This window comes from Populus nigra, chromosome 4, assembly GCF_951802175.1.
Source record: "Populus nigra chromosome 4, ddPopNigr1.1, whole genome shotgun sequence".
Taxonomy (NCBI): domain Eukaryota; kingdom Viridiplantae; phylum Streptophyta; class Magnoliopsida; order Malpighiales; family Salicaceae; genus Populus; species Populus nigra.
In genome coordinates, this window is record NC_084855.1 from 4,634,307 (window position 1) to 4,651,486 (window position 17,180).

At 34.6% G+C, this 17,180-nt stretch overlaps 1 protein-coding gene across 1 annotated transcript; it reads right to left on the minus strand.

The window, feature by feature from the left end:
- Positions 1-1,853: 1,853 nt before the first annotated feature.
- LOC133692548 (sterol 3-beta-glucosyltransferase UGT80B1-like) lies at positions 1,854-11,019 on the minus strand. The gene is made up of 14 exons (XM_062113588.1): positions 9,735-11,019; positions 9,230-9,378; positions 8,492-8,734; positions 8,049-8,160; positions 7,679-7,849; positions 7,511-7,574; positions 6,835-6,892; positions 6,563-6,740; positions 5,692-5,822; positions 4,738-4,840; positions 4,024-4,100; positions 3,703-3,750; positions 3,308-3,457; positions 1,854-2,414 (listed from the first exon to the last, which is right to left on the minus strand). The coding sequence occupies exons 1-14, from the start codon at positions 9,994-9,996 to the stop codon at positions 2,217-2,219; spliced, it is 1,944 nt and encodes a 647-aa protein (XP_061969572.1). The 5' UTR covers positions 9,997-11,019; the 3' UTR covers positions 1,854-2,216.
- Between the last annotated feature and the right edge of the window lie 6,161 nt (positions 11,020-17,180).

Sequence of the window (17,180 nt, forward strand, 5' to 3'; positions counted from 1 at the left end):
AATAGAAATGATGAGATTCGAACTCATGACTGCTTGGTCATCAAGACTCTGAAACCATGTTAAAGAACCATCTCAACCCAATAACTTAAGCTATTAGATAAGATCCCAGAATATGATTTATATTATTCTCTAACAAAGATTAATTATAGGCAATTCGACGTAAAATTAAAACTATAACTCTTAACTTGGTGTAGCTTGCAACTTAATCGGTTAGGTTTTATGAGCTGTTTATATTTTGAATTTATTTTTTAAAAATTATTAATTTAAGTATTATAAATTTTAGAATTACAAAAATTTATTTAATTATTAACTTTAAAATTTTATAAAATACTAATAAATTAATCCGATCATGTAAAACAACTCTCGGAAACCATCAAATCAATAGTAGATTTCTATTTTGTCTGGGTTGAGAACTAGATTTAGTTACAAGAGTCGCACCATCATTTACAAGGAACACGAGGTAAGGTCGATGCGGTAACGGAGGAATCAAAGTTGAAATATGGCTTCTCGTGCACCGTACGAAATGGAAGGAGGAGCCCAGAAGAGAGACAGCTGCTTCCAACCTGACTGACTGACTGACTGACTGCATGAGTAATGATGCTAAGGTGAAATTAAGGAGACGTGACATTATACAGAAATCATAGATATAAAGTAGCCACTAACCAACCAAAAAATGCCACTGAACGTGCCTGTGGAGGTAATGATAATTTAAAATAATAATAATAATATTTTCCCTTCAATAAAATAATGCACCAGCCTCACTGATGATTTGCTGGGCAGCTCCTCTTCGACGAGAGTTTTTTCATTTTCGGCTTTAGTTCAAAAAACTATTCAATTGCAAGAAAAGACATTCACCCAAGTACGACGTTCAGTTCTGAGTTCCCATTTTGGTTCAAGTGGTAAGCAGCTTGTTCCGCTTAGGCGAGGTCTCGGTTTTGAGTCCTCGTGCATGCAGCAACACTCATTGCTAGCCTCACCTGCCACTGCCAGGCATGCGACCCGGGGCGACCACCAGATTAGTCGGGACAACCCGTATACTGGGGCTGGCAACCAAAAAAAAAAAAAAAAAACAATGCTCTTGCTTGTTTCATGACTTGTAAATATTTGTGTCATGAGTGGTAAAAGAATAATATATTTTACATCTAATAACTTAAATTTTATATATTATTATAGGTGAACAAATCTCATTACCTATATTTTCATCAATAAAATTAAGTATAAAATATTTAATGACTAAATAATTATAAGTTAAAATCTCATATAATTATTTTAAAAATAAGTATTTTATTGAAAAAAAATCAATATTGTCCTCTCCTACTTCTCCTTTTAGCCATTGAAATACTTGTCCTGTAAATATTTCTAAATAATATAAATTATACTTTAAAACCTTATTAGATAGTTATAAATTTAAATCTTATCATTTTACTTAATTAATAAAATTAAACACATTACATTATAAACTTGTGCAAGTTTCAAATCCAATTTTTTTTTTAAAAAATGTATTATAAAATTATTCTTGAATTAAAATGGTTATAAGATAATTAGCATTATATAATACTACTGAGACATGGTTCATTGTCCAACTGTTTTTGCTTTGTTATTTTGTAGGGTTGACAATTCATCAGGAGTTTGGCAATTTTAAGGCTATGGTTTTGAGACAAATGGAACATCAGGTGCGACAGTAGCACGGGTACATGGTGCATCTCATGGATCAACCACTTTGACGGGAAGGACAAACGATGGCAACATGAGGTACAATAGTGGGAACTTGGTGGCTACTGATCTTTATGACAGGTGGTTCAGGCGGAATATAACCCATGGTTCAGGTGGTTCATTGATGATGAAGAAAAATATTCAACCCATGATCAAGGGCCAGGCGAAATATCCAGTTCAATACCATTATTAACGCAAGGCCTTGCCTTTGATTTCAAACACAGGAAAACAAACAGTAAACTGGTTTGAGTTGTGTGTCACTCCCTGATTTTCATATTACTATTACAAATGTAAAGAGACGACGATCAAAATAAATGTAACAAAAAGCTAATGCTGTGGGGAAAAAAATATAACCTGATACTGCCTTTTACTATCCCTCAATACTATACCAGCTAAGAATGGAATGAATGAAATGTCAAAACAAATCATAAGATATCTATGATCAAAAGAAAATGAAAACAAAAAAAAGCATATCTGCACAACACAAAGACACCAGGAGAAGCTTACGAACAAGGTAGGCAGCACCACTTTTCAATTTGAATAAAGAACCATTGCAGGGGGTTTGGCTGGTCATTGTCCTCTGATGACGAAGTAGGCAAGGGTAGCTCGGGGGGTAAATGCCGGTGAAATGCATCAACTGCAGCTGCAACGCCATCTTCATTTTCTATCAACTTAGCCAATTCCATAGCTCGAGATTTAACCTGGCCATGTTAAAAGTCCCATTAGGAATTGAAAAGGCATCCTTATAAAAGTAGTGCATAGGAAGATTGACCGTGGAACTTCCCATTTCATGTTGCATTTTGGTGTTAAGCTAACATGATGGTTGATATGCAAACATAGTAGAGGAAGAATTCAAAAATGGTTAATCATGTAAAATTATGCTAAAATTAGAACCTAAATTCAGCAGAGTTTCCATAAATATTTTGTCTTCTTGAGCGCATTAAATCGTTCTGTAACTTGAAAACACCTTTGATGTGGATTTTTATAACAGCCAGCAGGAGCCACCCGATTCAGAGAAAACTAGATGGGAGTAAGCCATAACAAAAACATTGTAGTTTCCAAATATATTTTGCATCATTAAGAATCTATTTTCTTTCTTGAAAACGTAATTTGAGAATTATTATGAAAATAGAATGGATGGGTCTACGACTTCTCTGTTTATAATTCTTCTTTGCCAGTTCATGATTTTTTCCAGAAGATATAAGTGCATCTTTCATACTAATGTTAAATAAAACATCAAAATTTCACTTGTATTTGTTTTGATCTGTATTTAACTCTCTCAAAGAATAAAGAGAAAATCTGAAGTTCCTTGCAAACTCCAGACAGGTGCGAGGAAGTTTATGCAGCAGAAACACTGTTGCAGCTTAATTGATAGAGTCCTATATCTTAAAAGATGACTGAAATGATCAGCTTATAAGAAATCTATCCAAGAAAGGAACTAGCAAGATTTTCTGATCTAAAAAATTTACTATTGCAACCACAAACAAACACTAATGTGACGATAAAATCATATCAGTGAAATCTAACATATTTGTGATATTCTATGAAATGACTCTTCTATGAATTGGGAGGCCATGCACAACATATTGCTTACCTCAGGCTCTAGCATGAACCTTATTGCATCTGAAAGGTTCTCAGTACTGAGCTTAGCTATCGGTATTGGTACAGGCCCCAGCCCTTTTTGATGCACTCGATCACCCCAGAAGAACTGGTCGCCAAAGAATGGCACTATAGTTGTTGGGCACTGTAATTAACATTTTTGAAGGAGACAAGGTCAGCATGTAAAAAGTGAACTTGGTTCTAATAAACAATTGAGTTGCATAACTTGAATAGGTTACAAACTCTCTTAATGCCATTTCCAAGCATGAATTTGGATTCATTCACATGATAATCTTCAGGACAGAATAATCTTAATGAAACTGATTTATTTAGATGAGACATTCTCAAATGAATTCAAGAGAATATTAAGCTATCTAAAAGGAGCATTACCCCAGCTCTTAGCCCAGTAGCCGTGGTTCCAGCACCACCGTGATGAACCTGCATATTGTTGTAAAAAGCTTCCAATCAATCATCCAGTTACAAAAGTAACCAACATACTCGAGTAACACAACATTCTACTGAAGGTGTGTAGTGCTAATAGCAAGCCATTTCTATCCATATCAATAAATCTAGGCAACAGCAGAGATCCCAGTATTGTTTATGATTGTCTAATAGGGTGGGTAAAAGGAGAAGGAAAAGGCAAAGGCCATACTGGCCAACTGCGCAAAGGTTTAATTTGCAACATAATCACAATCTTATAATATCACTCACCACGGCAGCACATTGAGGAAACAACCAATCATGAGGGCAATCCTTCAAAAGGAAGACGCTGTCAGGTACTTCCATGACTGCAAGAACAGTTTCCATCAGAAGAGAAACCATACATATTTCTCAATTTAGTATATGTGGTTTCATTTAAAAATCAAAAGCCATACAATGGAAAGAAATTTCAACTATTATAATGACTGATGACAAATCAGCAACAATACATGAGGAATTCAACAATGTATCATCAAACATGTTATGGCGGTTTATGGATGGGATAGAAGAAAAATGTATTAACAAAAGAAAAAAGGGAACGGGAAAGCAAAATTCAAGCTCAGAAGGCAATCCGATCCTGCTAAATATCAGCCAGGGAAGTAATAACATATGGACATTAGTACATTTATTTGGTATCTAGGAAAGTGCCACACTCTAGTTGAGTAGATATCTGTACAGCTAAATAAAGCATATTCAATTAGAAGCTTCAGTTATGCCACTGCGAAGCATTTCTTTCAACTATTATCGAAGAAATTGCAAAATCGCTCACCAGAACCAGGTAAAATGACAGAAAAGAATGATGGAGATTCACCAGTCAACAAAGCCCTATGTAAACAGATATTAATTTCCACACTGACGCAACTCAGAACTCTACTATGATGTGACTTTCTGAACAGGTGATCGAAATCTGTAAGCAGGCATAGGAAAAGAAAGTAAAATGCTTACAATTTCCAAGATCTCCCCAACCTCGATCAACTATTCCTCTTTGTTCAGTATCTTTCAAAGCCTCCAATATTATGTCCATCGTATTCTTGGGATCTTCAAGAGGCTTCACAAGCAGCAAATAATTGTTTCAATTATAGCCTCTAAAAATAAATAAATGAAGAAAACAAGAAATAAAATGGAAAGAAGACAGAAGGGTTGATAGACATTTAATTTTCAGGTATACGAAAAAAACAGAGAAAAATAATATGCCATAACAGCACAAGCCCATTGATGCATGCTTACAACTATTGCAAAATTTATTTATAGACATAAATCTTCATTGGAGTTTAGACCATGCAAAAATGCAATATTCCAATAAAAGTACAGACAACAATATACCTAAAGTACTAACAATATGTCATAAGAGAATAGGAATTTAGCAGAGGACTCAGCTGTAATTGAGAAGATTTGGTCTAAAATATCAGAGAGCTACTTTTACTCAAGTTAATTAATTCATCCTTCATTGCTTCAAACATATAATAGACCAATCTACAAAATCAGTAAGTACAGAGATTTTTTTTCTCAAAGAGGCCTTTCCAGAGAAGCGCAATTTTAAAAGTGAACTTTGTGATCCCACGAGTTACTATGTCCATATATCATCGGTTATTTTGTCACTAACACTAAGTAATCATAGGAAAATAATTTAAATTACAACCAAGCTCCAACATATACAATCCCCAAATCTTCCTGCCCTCATTCATTCATCAATAGTAAAGGCTATTCTGGTTCACAATCTAGCTTACACCAATGAGATTCACAGTAAAAATCACAGTATGCACCTATCAAAAGGACTACTACTATATAAAACCTAGAGAAAAAATCTTGCAATGCGAGGTGCATCAACCAACAAACAGAACAAACAAACAAAAAATCCATGAAAATGTAACTGTAACAGCTTGAGGGAAATCACCGTACCATGCTCCCAAATCCAATATATATGGGTTCCTTTCCTTTCTGAATCCATTGCATGAACTCTTCTTTAGGTTCATATTTTGATCCAAGGTTCAAGAAAGAATAACCAACAACATCTACTAAGGGTCCCCAGTCTGCAGATTTGTTAACAAAGTTGATTATACATATGAAGCACAAACATTTGAACTCAACTATATAAAAAGATTATAGCAAGGATTGTACAAAAAAACAAAGAAAACACCCTAAATGTCACTAAAGGAACCACCAGGGGGGGGATCAAAGTTGATAAAGAGTTCCAAATAGCATTAGTGGTTGAGAGCAAATAAAAAGATTGGTCTGGCTAGCTCTCCCTCCTAGAGGAAAAAAACGGTAGCATTGATAAGTACAAAAAAACGTAATGAACAAAATAGTGATTATCTGATTAAACTGGCTCTCTGCAGATTTCCAGCTTTTTAGTACTCAACCTAGAATTAATGATGAGTTTGTGGCTCTTTTAACCATGTAAATAGCTAAGTTGTTCTTCAGCAATAGAAACATGAAAAGTGTTTAGAGAAGGAATAACCTCAAAAGTATTTTCACCATAGTTCGGTAAGTAAAAAACCAATCCTAGGTGAATGCCAGTAATTAAAAACAGAAACATTTTTCTATGAACCTTGCTGTTGAATAAGTTTTTGACATCCAATAATTTCTTTTTACCATATTCAACAGTTGCAAAGGATTTTGTTTGAGAAATAGAGGAATATAATTTGGAGAAAGTAGCATCTTAGAGCACTTTAACAAAGAGTTACCGATTAAAGGTAATGTAAGGAAGACAGCAACATAGACATCCGAGCTTGAGAATGATTAACAACAGTATAACTAATGAAAATCTTACCACTTGGCTTTGGCACAAGATGGGGGCTCCACATATAACCTGTTGGCAGATGAGATATTGATCCATGGTACATACTTAAGTAGGCGATCGGTGGAAGCTTCAACTTTCTTTTCCTGAATTCATTAATATATCCTCTTATTCCCCACCATATCAGTAAATCCACAACTATGTATGAAAGCTGGATCCACGCAAACAGTTTGTGGTGAAATTAGTCCAACGATTCACAGGTAAAAAGAAATCATAGTGAGATGTGGCACCAAGAAAGAACATACCCAATAACCAGCACTTTGAGGTACACGTGCTAAAGGATGAGGAAATTCATATGTTGGCCTGCCTATTGAAGATGGAAGTGAGAAGGCAGAGCCTCGAGTAAAAAACTAACAGATAAACAAACAAACAAACAAAAAATAAAGTATCATTCACTAAATATAACATGGTTTAAAATTCAATAACCTTCTCCTCTAATTTCCATTTCAATTAATACCAGTCTCTAAACCTTCTTTTTCCTGTTTTATTAATCATGACCAAAATACTAGGACTTGTATAAGCTTGAAACTTTCAGTATCCCCTGCCCCCTTGCAAACAACATTGATTTGCAAGATCCATCTAATTCTTCTTAACTCAGAAATCCATGTTCACTTATGAAGAATGCATGAAAAATTTCCAGGTCACATATATCAAAATAACTAGCAGAAAACTCAAGCACTCATGTGAACTACTTTGGGTTAAACTAGTGTTAAAAAAGCATGTCCATTAAATTTGAAAACAACTAAAAAAAACTGCTGTCCTCAATGCTTTTGTTTTCTAGGAAACATAAGAAAAAACATAATTTTCCATAGCAAGTAACAGAAGATTTACATCAAAACAAATGTTATTCAAATTGATGATTCAAGTATTGCTAGTAATGTTAGTGTCAGATTTACAAGCAAGTGATCACTTGATACTCACGTCCAAGGCATTGTGAAGAAAATGTGAATCGGTACACCGAGAGCTTCAGCAACATGTGCATGTCCTGCAACATAGGGGCAGGTTAGAGTTTGATGCATGCCATCATGTCTTTATTATACCCTTAAGACAGTGACTCTGATGTGGAAATTTCAAATTCTGTTTGTTCACCATATGCTGGAGGGTTGGCAATAATTGCCTGGGCTTTGAAAGGCACACCAGTTTCCATATCTGGTTCTGTGCATGCTGCAAGAAGAGACTCAATAATGGCCTTCAGTTGTTTCCTCTGTATGGATATTTCTCCAGGCGCGGATGGGATGAAACCTTTGTTTCTGGCCATATCTGAAATTAAGTCCTCACATTTAGCATAACACAAACAAATCAAGGAAAACAGCAAAATTGGAAAAAAAAAATTGACCATCTAGGACAGTAAAAACAGGCCAAAGTATCTAAGGGGAGTTTTAAGGACACCATATCTTAAGTTGCACCAAATAGAAAATTGAATGGTTTTAATAGCTTCAAAAGAATAGGGAGTTCTTACATCCTGCCAACACCCGAGGATCACCGCCCAAAGGATAGAAATCTACACCGGCCGATCTTACAAAGTCGCTGAAGTTAGCATGAGTGGCTAGCCTAACACGATGACCAAATTCCTGCTAGAAAAAAAATTGGATCATTATTTTTGCTGCAAATCAGATTATAAAACACGTAATGATAGAATAGAGATTAGGGAACACTTGACACTGACATTGGGGTTTTACCGGTGAACCATAGGCAAAATTGCCATTGATTTTTGCAAATAACAAGGACATAATACAAAATACATGACTCTTTCTTAACTAATAAAGAAAAAAGAAAAAGAAACATGAATAATATAATAAATGGAATGCATATGCAGGACATACAAGAGGTTGGAACCGGGATATAGGGCATAAATGTCAATGCAAAAACAGCACAGCAAGCAGTAAATTACTATGAACATGCCTGAAGTCTTTTTGCAATGGCTAGAAAGGGCTGTACATCTCCTCTTGTTCCAACCACAAGCATGGCAACTTTCAATCTTGGGATTGATTTATTGCAACCAGAAATGCTTTCATTGACATAAAAGGATGCCCCTTCAACTGAGTGAAGCTCTAACAACTCCGAAGCAACAGGAGCATTTTCATCTATATCAACTTCAACTGTTCCATCGTTTTGGATCTTGACTAGCTCTATGATAAGTTTCTTCTGAAAAGTATAAAAAGATTCATAAACAATAGAAAGAAATAATACTCAATCATGAAAAAGTTAGTGGTTGAGAGCAAGGTGAATGATATAAACATCTCGCTTGATAACTGATCATCAGATTGCCACAATAAACTAGCAATAAATGTCATAGAGCGAATAAAACTTTCATATCAGAAACCTTGTTAATGGGGAAAGCGAGGCAGGCTATCAGATACTCCAGCAGTCATAGATGTTGGTTTATGAGTATCGTAACACAAATAATGTCATTTGAGTTAAAATAAAACTGGGAAATTCTCGAAAGAGATAAGAAATCGGAGGGGAGCATATTCTAGGTGGAGATGCAGCATGAGGTGGAAATCATATACAATCAGACAAGAGTACATGTATAATGCACAGAAAGCATTTCTGGCCTTTTTGCATAGGTTCCAAACAATACATATGATCACGCATGAAGAAACTTGCAGTTAGACCCATGTATTAGATCATGCTAATTACCTTTTCACGCTCTGACAGTCTGTCCAATTTTAGCTCATGCCTTGAAGCCCTGTTCTCCGTCATGGATCTATGGAATGTAATATTATCATCATCATTGAACAGCGCGTGTCTATGAGTTTCAACAGGTGTGGTGATGCAGCGATTCATGCCTTCAAGATCAGATGCTTTGACATCAGAAAACATTTCAAATAAACTCTATAACAATACAAACAGGAAAACAATCCTAACCATGTAGCATTAAATGTAAGATAAATTTTGGAACAGAAAATCGGTATTCAGTTTCCAATGTGCAAATTATGAAAGAACAGCACATAAATACTTCGTGCAACGAGTTTTTCAAAACCAGAACCGGATTAGGATTATTGCTTTCTCAAGTATAGAAAAATAATCAAGATGAAGACTCTTAGGAATAAATTCAGCACGTGTAGTGAAGTTTCATTCAGATATGTTGTATAAAGCAAAAGAAATGATTACTTATTAGGCTGCCAAGTAACTAGATACTAACCTTTTCGAGGTGAAGGAGAAAAATTCAATTCTTTTGATTTGAAAATCTCTAGAGTTGATGACTGCTTCCCTGACTTTGTCTTCTGCTTCTCTGCTTCCTGAAGAGGACCTGCTTCAGACTGTTCCTCTGAGGACGCATAATCAATTGTTACCGATTCATCACCACCACTGATCTGATCAATACTCCTTTTCAGCTTATAGTTGCTTTCAAGTCCTTCCTCTTCTGATTTTTTTAATGGATGATCAAATGCATTACTACCCATTTCATCTAATTAGCAGCCTCAACCACTGAACCTCACTTGATCAGCAACTCCAACAATCTCTTATTTCAGTTTCCAACCAGCCACGCAGTCTCAAAATGCGAAAGAACAGAACCAGCAAGTAAATCTTCACTCGACCCAACTCCACAACAGTAAAAACCTCAATGCAATTTTTCGGGTTTCCAACTCTAAAACCCGCTAACCAAACTCATAAAGTCGATCTTACAATGCCCCCAAATCTTAAACCCTTCACCAGCAGTTCCCAATAAGCAAACCCTCGCTTCTACTCAAGAATTTGAGCTTAAAACACCCACAAATAATCAAATCTAAACCCTTCAACAACAACTCCAAGTCACCCACGCAAACCACTCCGAAACTACAGCTAACCACCCTACCAGGAAGCACAGTCAACAATAACCAGAAGTCCAATAGCCTTCAAGCACATGACACAATTTTTAAATTCTAACTACAAACAGAAACTAAATGTGAACAGGGAAGAAAGACAAGGTGGGTATGCGCCAAGAGTCCAAAGACAGGCTAGTATTTAGGCCTTTTAAATGCTATTATACGAAATACACTAAAGCAAGCAAACAAACAGACTACCACAACAACCAGTCAATTGGAAAAACAAAGAACGTTAAGTAAGGCGGTTGCGGGGGGGTTTAAAACTTTAAACCGCCATAAAAGGCAAGAATTAAGCTCAATAGAATTCACCTTTAACACAAGATATGGAGATTAAAATATTTAAGAGAAAAAAAACCTGAAAGACACAACCCTACAGAAACATGAATTATACATATCCAAGACTATAATTTTCCATCTACGCAGAGAAGATGAGGGCTGTTTTTCTACTCATTGATAGTTCAACGATCACATACTTCACCAATCACGACGATCACTTGATTAAAGGAAAAAAAAAAACACAGATAAAAATATTGGGTTTTTTTCTGAAAGATGGAGAGCTCGAGATTTTTTAGACTAAGCGGCAAGTTAAGGAGATGGACATCAGGACGGTCGGTTGATTATATGGGAGCAAGTCTACTTTAATTCACTGTGTCCGAGAGTGAGGACAAGGACACCGAGGGAGGAAGTACTCTTTTCGAAGGTGGACCGTTGAAAATGTCGTGACCAGTGGTAATAAAATGGATCGATTTTTTTTAGATGGATCGATTTTGACGAACGAGAAAAAAGGTTAAATTTGGATTTTAAAACAAAAGGAAAAAAGAAAGAGGTGAAATTAAAATATAGACATTAAATTAGGCAAATTAATTATGGATGTGCATTGATTTACTTAAACCTGAATTAAAATTGAAGATGGAATTTAATTTTGATATAAAAAGAGTATATGTGCTGAGAATTAAAATAAGAAATAGCAAGGTTATTATTTTATAAGAAAAATAATAAAATAATTCTTTATTAGTACATTGTTTGAATGTAAACATTTGTTTTCAAGAATTAATGGTAACCTCGAATTAATTTACTTGGCAAATAAAACTAAAAACATACTCTTAAAAGTATATAAAATGTATTTTCTATTTTAATCTGTTTATGCATGAGAAAAAAATATTTTAAATATTATTTAAAGATTCGAACCCATCAACAAGAAGGAAACTTCTTGAAGCAAGTCGAGGTTACAGGGGGTGAGAAAAGGAAAAATGAAAGGAAAAGGAAACTCCTGGATACATCTCACGAAGCAAGAAAAGGAGTTTTTTTTTTTTTGTCGTTTGTATAAATAAACAAGGAAACAGGTCTTTGATTCGTTGGCTAAACTGATGGGACTTCTAATTTAATTATATACACGTAATTGTAAAATTAATCCTTTTTTTTACGGTGGAAAAATAAATAAAAAATTAAATTCTTTTACAATAACAAGTACTTGTGGAATCTGCAAGCAAGAGTGCGCTTGGTCTTGAAAACAGGAGGTGTTTCACAAAGTCAGCAGCATTGTCATCAAATTGCTGGAAGAAGTCAGTACATGAGTTGGTTTCCCTCAACGTATGAGCAAGATGGACCTCGTAATCCCTTGAGAGAAGCTCCTTGATATTCGTAGTAACAGCCCCAAGCCTATGAAAAGTTAAGTTTCTCTCATGAACAAATCTCAAGCCATTCAGGATTTAGAATTGTAGATGATCCTCGTAAAGCCTTGATTTCAAGCAAGAGCTGATCCATGTTTAATAGCCAGAAGTTATGGAAGCAGGTTAGTGTCAATACCACCAAACCTGGTAAAACCTACTAGCCACTTCCCCTTATTGTTCCTTATGAAGCCTCCAAAACCAATCTTTTTAGAATTACCTTGCGAGCTCCCATCAACATCTAATTTCACAAACCCCTTATCGTGTCCACACCAAGAAATAGTAATTTCATGTTTATGGTTGATAATAGGCATGGTGAAAGCATTACAAAGATAATCCTTCCTGCCCCAGAATCCAACTCTCACCTGTATAATTATCACCATATGCAATAATGTTTTTGCGCCTTCAGATCCATCATATACCCGAAAGAAAAATGAAAGAATCATTAGAAACACCCATATCTCTACATCATTTCACCATATCAAAGTTCCAAAAATCATGAGTATTAACAAGACCCAACTTTGTCTACCTATCCCTGGCAAAGAAACAGTCCCACAAGCAATACAAAGTAGCCTCCTCCTCCTAGTTGCATCAACCATAATTAGGAGAGTTAGCAATGTTCCTTTTATATCTAAGCAGGTTCGTGGGAAGACTATCATGGACAATTTGTCAAAGTATCATGCGTATTTTATCAGGAGCCTTTAGTTTCCAAACCCGAGGCCAAATAGAATTAACAAGCAGCGTATTTGATTTGTTTAGTAGCAAAAGAAATGATGATTTAGAGGTATAAACACATGTATCATTCATTCCCCAAATCACCATGTCAGTTGAACGAGGAATAGAGGGAATAATGTCGACTGCCATAATAAGGTGTTTCACAAAGTCAGGCAGCATTGTCACCAAGTTGCTGCAATTCCAAGTACTAGCAAGCCACAAATCTTTGATTCTTAAGTTTGAGTCACTGTTGTGTACCATATCAATTTTCCCATCAATAGGGCCAGTATCTAGCCATTTGTCAAACCAAAAGGAGAGCTCCCTGTACCAATCTTATATGAGAACCCGTCACGTAATAGAATGAAAGCTTCATGAATAGCTCTCCACATGATAAGTGCATTAAAATAGGGTGTTGATCTTTGTAATAAATGAGTGTGCCTCAAGTATTTGTACTTCAGAATGCTAACCTATGGTTTCTCCCCATTACTACAAATCTGTCATACTAGCTTGCCTAGCAAAACAACATTAGCTAGTCTTGATTCTCCAATTTCCAACCCCCTAGATTTTCTTGGGCGTGAAATAGTATCCCAATTTACAAGATTGATACTGCGCCTTGTAGCAGACCTGCTCCAGATGAAGTTTTTAATGATTTTGTCAATGCCATTGCAAATGGCTTGAGGAAGCCACAATGTTTGAATATAGGATATGAGGATAACATTAATCACTGATCTAGCAATAGTGACCCTCTTTGCCCTATTCAACAATCGACCTTTCCAAGTTGCCAACTTCGATTGAATCCTCTCCAAGATGAAGTTGAAATCGGATTTCTTAGCTTTTCCATGCATCAATGGGAAACCAAGATACTTACCCAAGTTACTAGCAAACTTCACTAAGTATTGAATCAATGCCTAGTGTCGCTACAAAAAACTCCATATTTATAGAGAGAACCTAGATTTGTTCCCTTTGAAAAAATTTATTGGATGCTTATTATGTGGTTTGCAGCTTGAGATTTTAGTTATAAAATTAAACTGAACTTAGTGTCTACACCATCATTCGATTTATTTCGGTAGTGGTTGAAATGAAATCAAAAGACCAGTTACGCACTGCCAAATAATGGTCGAAGATCATCCATGGTCCTTCGTTAATAACCTTTTCCATATCATCTTCAACATAAAACTTCACTATGAAGAAACCAATATTGTCGACATCTATAAGCTCAAAGTCACCAGTTAGTTTCCAAATCCCCCTCAGTCTTGACTTTATCTAGAAGAAACCAATGCTTTTACCAGGAAGTTTAATGATTAGAGAGTTGTGTCAAAGAATGCAAAGATTGTTAAAAACTCCATCATCAATAAAAAAAATTTGGCTGCAATCTATTCCCATTATCATGCTCAATTCACACCAATTTGTTCTTTGTTAGATTCACTTTGTCTCTCGTTGGAAGTGGTGATCTGATCCCAAGAACCTTATCACTAAAAGAGATTTTTTCATGCAACGTTGAGATAGATGTCCCCATCCTATTAACAATGTTATAGGGTTTCGTGGGTATTGAATCAATCCCCGGTGTTGCTACAGAGAACTCCACGTTCATAGAGAGAACCTAGATTTGTTCCCTTCAAAAAAATTTATTAGATGCTTCTTGTGTGGTTTGCAGCTTGAGATTTTAATTATAAAATTAATCTGAACTTAGTGTCAAGTATAATCATTAGGATCTTGGCTTTTTTCTTAATCTTTTTATCAAGTTCTATTTAGTATGTGTTTAATATTGTGGTCTAATTTACTTTTCAAAATATTTTTTAAATTGTTTTTGTTTAAAAAATATTAAATTAATATATTTTAAGTGTTTTTTTATGATTTTAATATTCTAATAAATTTCCAATAAAAAATTACTTGTAATAAATATGTTAAACAGCGTTAACAAACATACAAAGCTTTTTAAAGTTTTCCTTTTCTTTTTCTTTTTTTTTTAAAGCAAAAGAAAGGGAATGGTGTGCAGTGACCAAAATGAAGGAAGAATATTGCCCTCGAAGAAAAAGGCAATTAATGAACGAAAACTCCCTTCTCATTTTATTTTTCACGATGTGGACTACCATCACTTTGTAATTCTGACAGACTTTTTTTTTTTTCCCCTCTCTATTTCGTATCATAATAGAATTGCCTTTTTTCTATACAAAATGCCAAAAATATATAGATGAAAAAAATAAAATAAAAGAATAATAAAACTATTCTAAGAGATCAAACCAAATTACTATCTACATATTTCAACTCAATAATCATAACAATACGAATGAGAAGTCTAAACTGAAAACCCTTCAGGAGGAGGAAAACACCGAGTTAGTTGAGCTATTACCACCGTGAAAGCAAATATCCGGTAAGAAATTGACAAACAGGGAAGAACGTACTCCCATTAACTTTGCCAAACTTATCCCAAACAATAATCGTAACCTTAATCTCTAGCCAAAAACCAATCTTCCATTCTCTCTGTCTCGGCAAGCACCAATTCAATTCTCGAACAAGAGAAGAACACGCTGCATTGTTCCACGAAAATAAATGATTTTTTCCTTTTTTCTCTCCGGGGATACCTCTAAAGCAGAGAGCATGTGACTTATCAGTAGTTTCCTGTGCTCTTACAAAATTATAAGTGATTAGATATCGTCTTCTTCACTTCACCATTAACAGAAATCGCATCATGTTTATATAAAACTTACATTAAATCACTTGGTTATTGCTGCACCGGCTCATGCTTTGCGAGTTTCCATGAATTGATAAATCTCCCTTCTTCGTCTCGTTGACTTGGGAAAAGCGATAATCTTCCAACGTGAAATGCAGGAAAAGAATCTCAGTTTCTCTGGCTGATACTCTGTCAAGACTTAAGAATTATTCGAGCAAAAAAATTTACATAGCCTGTTAACTTTGATTCTCCGATGGCCAGTCTCTGGTTATACTACTTGTTCCTGTATTTTATTTCCTAAATCTTCATTACTTCCAATAAATGATAGGTGAGATCTCATCTAAAAACTTAAATTATTAGGTTGAGATGATTATTTGATATAATATTAGAATTTTAATGACCAAACAATCACAAGTTTGAATTTTATCATCTCTGTTTATTAAAATTAAACACAAGTTAATATGAATATATATAAGTTTAAGTTAAAAGATTTTCACTTGAAGGGATATATTAGAGAATTATAAAAATTATATTTTGAAACTCATTTAAAAACTTAAGTTATTGTGTTGAGATAATTTTTTAATATGATATCAAAATTTTAATAATCAAGCAGTTACGAGTTTGAATTTTACAAGTTTCAAGTTAAAAGGCTTTCACTTGAGGGAATATGTTAGATAATTATATAAATCATGTCTTAAAATCTCATCTAAAAATTTAAGTTATTATATTGATATAGTTATTGGACAACAAACAACTAAGATTTAATTTTAAATAATCTGTTATTGTTTTAGATAATTAATTAAAATTCGTAAATCATATCAATAATTAATTTCTTGAAAACGTGCAGAAACGCATACAGAAAGAATTGGCATCATAATTCAAAGTGAAGATTATACAGAAAGATTATACTTCGAAAGACAGGAAGGATGATCAACTACTACTCCAGCGTCTTCATATAATATGTCGAAATAAAATCATTGTTCCACGTATTTTTGTACATGACATGTGAGCCAACGAACTAGCTGTTATAAGTTTCTTAATTCTTACTCTCTTGATTCTAACATTAAATTATTCCCAATACTTGCTGTTCATAATTTCCAAAAATTTGATGACCTCATCCCTCCTAATCAGGTCAATATCCAACACTCAATGACATCATAGCCAACGACCGAATTTTTAAGCTATCAGATAGTTTTTTTTTTCCCGTTCTCTTTTTGACGTATGAAGCAGTTTATTGGATTAGTGTTGATTGTTTTTTTAAATATTGTTATTTATAATTATATTAAAATAAAAATTTTTAGTTTTTAAAATTTATTTTTTACATCAATACATTAAAAATAATTTAAAATTATATAAAAATATTAAAATAAAAAAATATTCTCAAAAACATTTTTTAAACACAGAAATAAGCATGCTCATTGTGCATAGTATTCGCCATCTATATTTCAACCAACATGATTTCATTTCATTCACGACGTGCACCTTTGACAACATGTTGTGCTGGAATTGTGCATGGATGCCGGATGGTGATTAATCCAGGCATAACAGCCTCGAGCCCAGCTCATCAAACCTAGATCTAGGTATGGGCTTAGCATTGGGCTACCAAATGTCTCACCCCCTGCACACATATTATGAGGCGGGCCCATGAGCCATGTTGCGCACGTTTTACAGGCCACACATCTTGTTCATTTGTCATGCTAATATTAAAAAAAAAAAACTTAAAGAAAAAA

Coding starts and splice junctions, on each gene's coding strand:
- LOC133692548 (XM_062113588.1), bottom strand. CDS start 9,996: ATGGGTAGTAATGCATTTGATCATCCATTAAAAAAATCAGAAGAGGAA. Junction 8,161..8,491: donor CCATTGCAAAAAGACTTCAG/GCATGTTCATAG, acceptor TTTTTCTAGCAG/GAATTTGGTCATCGTGTTAG. Junction 2,415..3,307: donor GGTTCATGCTAGAGCCTGAG/GTAAGCAATATG, acceptor TAACATGGCCAG/GTTAAATCTCGAGCTATGGA.